Source organism: Nematolebias whitei, chromosome 10 (genome assembly GCF_014905685.2).
Source record: "Nematolebias whitei isolate Nwh7 chromosome 10, NemWhi1, whole genome shotgun sequence".
In the NCBI taxonomy this organism is placed as follows: domain Eukaryota; kingdom Metazoa; phylum Chordata; class Actinopteri; order Cyprinodontiformes; family Rivulidae; genus Nematolebias; species Nematolebias whitei.
In genome coordinates this window covers 12,294,466-12,300,664 of record NC_056507.1, presented here as the reverse complement: position 1 = coordinate 12,300,664, position 6,199 = coordinate 12,294,466, and the positions used below count along the sequence as shown (strand labels likewise).

The following is a 6,199-nucleotide window of genomic DNA, read 5'->3' as shown; positions in this document are numbered from 1 at the left end:
TCAACATCAGATTCAACAAACATCTGATTCAACAAACAACATCAACAAACATCTGATTCAACAAACATCAACATCAGATTCAACAAACATCTGATTCAACAAACATCTGATTCAACAAAAATCTGATTTAACATCAACATCTGATTCAACAAAAATCTGATTCAACATCAACATCTGATTCAACATCAACATCTGATTCAACATCAACATCTGATTCAACAAACAACATCAACATCTGATTCAACAAAAATCTGATTTAACATCATTTTACATCCTTCAGATCTTTAGATCTGTTTACAACCTTTGACTGCTCCTTTCACATTTTGTTCTGCTTCAGCTTCTTTCAGCTGCCTTGTGCAACTTTGAACTTTTTTCAGCTACTTTCAGCTGTTTTGTGATCCTTTCAGATTATTTATGCTAACATGTTTGTGCTTCTTATCTTTCTGCTAATTTCAGCTTGTTATGCTCCTTTCAGCTTATTTCTGCAAGTTTCAGCTTTTTCTGTTATTTCAGCTACTATTTAGCTGTTTATGCTAATTTGAGCTTTTTCAGCAAATTCCACGTTTTTTGTACTAATTTTAGCTTTTGTGCTCTCTTCACTTCTGGCAATTTAAGCTTCTTTCTGCTTTTTTAGCTACTTTTCAGCTGCTATTTATGCTAATTTCAGCTTTTTCCAGATAATTTACATTTTTTTTGTGCATTTCTGATTCTTTCAGCCTCATTGGGCAAACATGTGCTCTGCTTTCTTCTGCTAATTTAGGCTTGTTCTTCCATTTCTATTTCAGTTTAAGCTAATTTCAGCTGTTTCTCAGCAAGTTCTTCTGCAGTTAATTCACACTGTATTTCCGCAGGAAATGCAATTTATCTAGTTTAAAAGACAAAGAGCACATTAGTTCATCCTGCAGCTCCTCGTGTCTTTTTTTCTGAGGAGGGAAAAGATGATTTCACTGAATGATGAATGAAACTGAAATATTAAAGAATCGGTTCCCCAAGAAGAATCAGAATAAAATCACTTGTGGAACTTTGTTCAGACAAACAGCAGCAGGGGGAGTGTTTGAGACGGGAGGGGGGAGGCGGTCCCAGCAGCCTCCTGTCTCTGTCCCACAGCAGAGCAGGCTGTCCTGGAGACAGGACTCGCGCGCAGGGCTTGGAGACCCGCCGGGGAGGACCGAGGACCCGGCAGGCAGTCCGGATCTCTGAGGGACGTTGTTCAGGATCAGACCGCAGCAGGTCCAGTCTCAAGAACCTGTTCGGCACCGACAGGACTTCAGTTCGGTCTTTTGGCTCCATGTCGATCCAGAACTTCAAACTAAAACCAGCAGCTTGTATTTGCTGAACTCGGAGGATTTATTGAAAAGTTTCTTCCTGAAGTTGATCCAGAGATGGAGCCGGAGGAGGGGAAGGTCTCGGTGTGGGTCTGCCGGGAGGAGAAGCTGGTCTCCGGGCTGACGAGACGAACCACCTGCGCTGATGTGGTGCAGGTCCTGCTGGAGGACCAGAACCTGCAGCAGGGCGACTCGGCAGCGATGCTGTCCGGATCCCCGCAGTCCTACTGCGTGGTGGAGAAGTGGCGCGGCTTCGAGAGGATTTTACCCAACAAGACCAAGATCCTGCGGCTGTGGGGGGCCTGGGGGGACGAGCAGCGCAACGTGCGCTTCGTCCTAGTGAAGAACGAGGCGTCGCTGCCCAACAACGGACCCCGCAGCGCCGAGGCGCGCGTGGTCCAGAGCCGGGAGAGCGGCGGTCCTGCCGGGCTGCTCCAGGGCACCGCGAGGAGCTGCTGGACCCCCGCGCCCCCCCTGTCCCAGGACAAACAGAGGCGCATCGTGAGGAAGGCGTTCAGGAAGCTGGACAAAATAAACAGGAAGAAGGAGCAGGTGGTCCCCAAGGATACGGGCTCCGTGGAGAAGATGGAGACGCTGGTCCATCTGGTGATCTCCCAGGACCACACGATCCGGCAGCAGGTCCAGAGGATCAAGGAGCTGGACCGGGAGATCGAGCGCTACGAGGCCAAGGTACACTTGGACCGGATCCAGAGGCACGGGGTGAACTACGTGCAGGACACATACATGGTGGACTCCTCTGCTCCCGACCCGAAGCTCAACGCGGAGCGGCAGGACGCGCGCTGCGCCGAGGAGGCCATCGCGCAGTTCGAGGAGTACGCGCGCCGCTGCGAGGAGGTGGTCAGGCTGCAGGAGGAGCTGACGGAGCGCGAGGGGCTCTTGGAGAGCATCGCCGGGGAGATCCAGGAGGAACTGAACCGGAGGTGGATGAGGAGGCGGCGGGAGGAGAGCGGAGCGGAGGCGCAGGACGCAGAGAGCTCCGCGGAGGAGACGGCTCCTCCTGCTGTTCCAGCTGCGGAGCCAGATGTCCAGAGTCTGTCCGAGAACGAGCTCCTGCTGGAGGAGGAGAGGGTCAAAACCCAGCTGGACACCAGCCTGTACATTGGCTTGAGGTTGAAGACGGACCTGGACGCCATCAGAGGGGACTTGGACCTGAGTCTGGCACTCTGGGAGACCAAAGAGAGCGAGCTGCTGGACCTGCTCGGCAAGGTAGAAGGCATGGAGATCGAGCAAGCAAACAGAACTGATGGTGCACAGGAGGAGCTGGCTGCAGGTGGTGCTGAGGCCCCCCAGAGCTCAGAGGACAGGAGCAGCGTTTGGGTGGAGCAGGCCCGAGGTCTATCCAAGGCCTGCAGTACCAATGACGAGGACTCGGACACTGGTCTGAGCTCCATGCACAGCCAGGACTCGGACAACCCGCCTGTGTGCGAGTCACTGGTATAGACTCGCTTTGTGAGGAACTTTATGCAAACCAATGCCACAAACTCAGGGGCAGAGAATCAGTGTTGGCAGACCCCCCCCCCCCCCCCCCCCAGACACTGCGACTCTAAAAGCAATATTCTTTAAGTAGTCATTGCACAATAAGCTAGACACAACAGCATGTGTAGATAGAAGCTTGACATGTGTGCTGCTCTTTCGCTGACCTTTGACCTCCATGAGGAAAGCTAAGAAAGTACCACTTATTAGTAGAAGTACAAGAGTATTAACACAAGCTGCTTACGAGCTGTAGTCCTTAAACTGGTGTTGGATAAACCTGATCACAGGTTTACTGACAGTTTTCTTTTTTTTTTTTTTTTTAACAGCAACTTTATTTAATTAAGAATTGTTTTAGGAAGTGATACATAAATGAGTGTGCTGTTCATCCCTGAACAAATGGTTTACCCCCAAACAGAGGCTCCCACAAACAAATGCATACTGAAACTTTTAGAAATCATTAAATTACCGTATTTTTCTGACTATATGACGCACTTAAAATCCTTTATTTTTTTTCAAAAATCACCAGTGAGCCTCATAATCAGGTGCGCCTCATGTATTAATTCTGCTTGTGCTTACTGACCTTAAACCAATTTTATGTGGCAAACTGTGCCCAAAAATCTGTCAAAATGTTTCAGTTTCGCTTCAGGCGCCTTATAGTCCAAAAAATACGGTACCACAAATGGCTAAATATTTTGTAGGAGGAAAACCTATAGTCTTTATGGAAACGCATGAAAACAATGACTCTTAAAGGTACTCATTACAAAGTCTTTCAATGAACTTAATCCACACAATATTTTCCTCATATTGAAGGTGAATGTGTTCGTAAATTAAAAGTTTGTAAGCATAACTTGTGACTGGATGTCCAACTGCTGGGCCATAGAGAAATAATAAAATAAATAAAAAATCAAGTATTGACCTGTAGGGGATTTTATTTTGAAAAATAACCAAATCTGTTGACCCCCCCCCCCCCTTTTTTTTCCTGGCAAAAGCAGTGATTTTTTTTAAATTTTTTTTTTACTCCCTGTAAAACAAGTCAACCCAAGCAAAATAAAAACAAAAACCACTGGTTTGTGGAACTGTTATTTTGTCTAAAACCAGTCCATGCTGGAAATAAGGTTAGGGACTGCTGACGTACCATGTGTATTTATTCATCTATGAAAACAGCTGAAGTGGTTGAAAACAGGTGAAACGTTAAACTTACTGGACTAAAAGAAGTTTTGAAAAAAACCCCAAAACAAATAAAAATTCAAAAGCTTGTCCGATTTCACCAAATCTGTTTGACGTTTGACTGTGGTCTGCAGGTAATCATGCACCTCAAGCTTCCATGTTTTTATTTTTATGGATTCAACAAATTGGTTTATTTACATTGAATGCATACCTGCATTTCAGAATTGCACATCAATTTATATATGGAAAACTACCGTCAAACTGCACCTTGTCATATCAGGGTAACTTTATTTTATGTCCATCTTATAGCTGACAATGAGTACCTTTAAGTTCCATCTGACAGATCACTTGAGATATTTCTGATCTGTATTGTTTTTATCCTTAATCACAAATATTTTAAACACAATTCTTTACTGGTTGATTGTAATTAGATTTAATATTTTATTTTTGCAGGTCATATGAAACTTTAAGCACCATTTAAAGAAGTGGTTCTAAACAGAGAGATACAATCCATAAAAGAATGAAACATGAATATAGTGCTATATATTTCTATGATGTTTAATCATTTCATACAGAAGCAGCTATATCTCATTTTTGCTGAATTATGATAGAGACCTAGAACAATACAGTTATTTATGTGAGCCGTTGGTTCACAGCATACAACAATGATATTGTGTGGCATCTGTAAAATAAAACGGTAATACAGATAATTATTCCATTTTAGTCTTTATTTAAAGCAATATTGGAGCACAAGTAGAGGATATCTGGAATAAACAGCCCTCGGTTTGGCTTTACATCTATAAACTGTTGATCACATAATTCTCCTAGATAAGATCTTCGATTAGCTGCTCCTGCTGCCTCACTGCTATCAGCTTCCAAATCGCAGACGTTCACGGTTTGTTAGACAAACGTCAGACGAGTCTGATGGCGCTGTCAGACCCGTCTGGTGGAGCGAGGAAAGCATCAGGAATCTTATTTTCCCCAGACTGAAATCCTCCAGAGCGGAGCATCATGAGTGAAATTGGCGAAGCGCTTCTTTAAAGCTGGAAATATTCTGATAGCATCCTCTAAAAAGCTGTTTCCACATTAAGCGTCTCAGTCGGTCATAATCGATGTGAATCTAAAAGGAAATTAAACACGAGCAGCTTGCATTAAACCTGCTGCGTTACGTTTCCGACGACGCCTCGTATACAAACGTGCTGAACCAGATATTTTTGACCACTTCTCGTTTTGTTTGTACTTCCTTCGTGATACTTTTCAGGTGCGACTAAAAGGGTTATTTACAGAAACGACCTTGAATCCGAGTTCCTCCAACATGCGAGCACAAACCCATGTAAGATGCTCCTTGGTGGATCCAGTCAGAGTATCTGAACACTGTGACATTAAGAACTATTTTAAGACTCCGTTGGCTTTTTCTCCTGAAAATAAATGCTGTACGGCAGTTTCCTCTGTGCTTCCTGAGCAAGCTGGCTCCTCCGAGGCCTGCGCAGACGTCCGAACAGAAGCGGATAGGATTCACTTCAAGATCTCCTTTCAGTAGAAGCATTTTCTCAATATGTTGTGATGCCAAAACTACATGTTTGACTTTGTAAATGTTAAGCAAGAGCCTGATAACCCCTGGAGGATGCTGATGCTGTTCCTGTGACGTCACCTGATCTGGGGACAGTTTGGACTTCCCGTTTAAGATTGGTAGCTAAAGATGGGCAACTCATGACACATTCACCGTGGCAGTAAATTCATACCACTCAGCACGTTACTACATGACTGTTATGAAAATAAAAGATAAAAATATGGATTTGCGTCTGGTTTTGTTCTGTTTGACTGACAGGTATGAGTGTTTGTATGCGACACGCCTCACATCAACAGATAATTGCCTCCTTTGGTTAAACAGTCTAAACGCACAAGTTTCCATTCTGAATGGAAAGATGGTTTGCATTCCTCAAGGCTGCAGGGCTTGAAGGATGGAAGGTGTGCGTCTGTGTGACACCGTGCATCCTGTCCGCTGTTCTGTCGTCTCGCTCGTCACGCATACTTTGAGCTTAATCGCTGCTTCCTGGTCGCTCTTGCGTGAACTCTTTCATTAATTATGACAGGATGAAAAGGAGGCCTGAACGTAGAGAACGCAGCCGTACGGCTCACGTTACAGTTTTTGTAGTACATTCCTTTTTATGTTCCTTTATGTTCCTCGGGGGGGGGGGGGGGGGGGGGGGGGG

At 45.0% G+C, this 6,199-nt stretch overlaps 1 protein-coding gene across 1 annotated transcript; it reads left to right on the top strand.

Annotated features, from left to right (window-relative positions):
- The first annotated feature begins 1,155 nt into the window (after window positions 1-1,155).
- Window positions 1,156-2,786, top strand: rassf10a (Ras association domain family member 10a). The gene has a single exon (XM_037682641.1). The coding sequence runs from the start codon at window positions 1,383-1,385 to the stop codon at window positions 2,784-2,786; it is 1,404 nt and encodes a 467-aa protein (XP_037538569.1). The 5' UTR covers window positions 1,156-1,382.
- The last annotated feature ends 3,413 nt before the right edge of the window (window positions 2,787-6,199 follow it).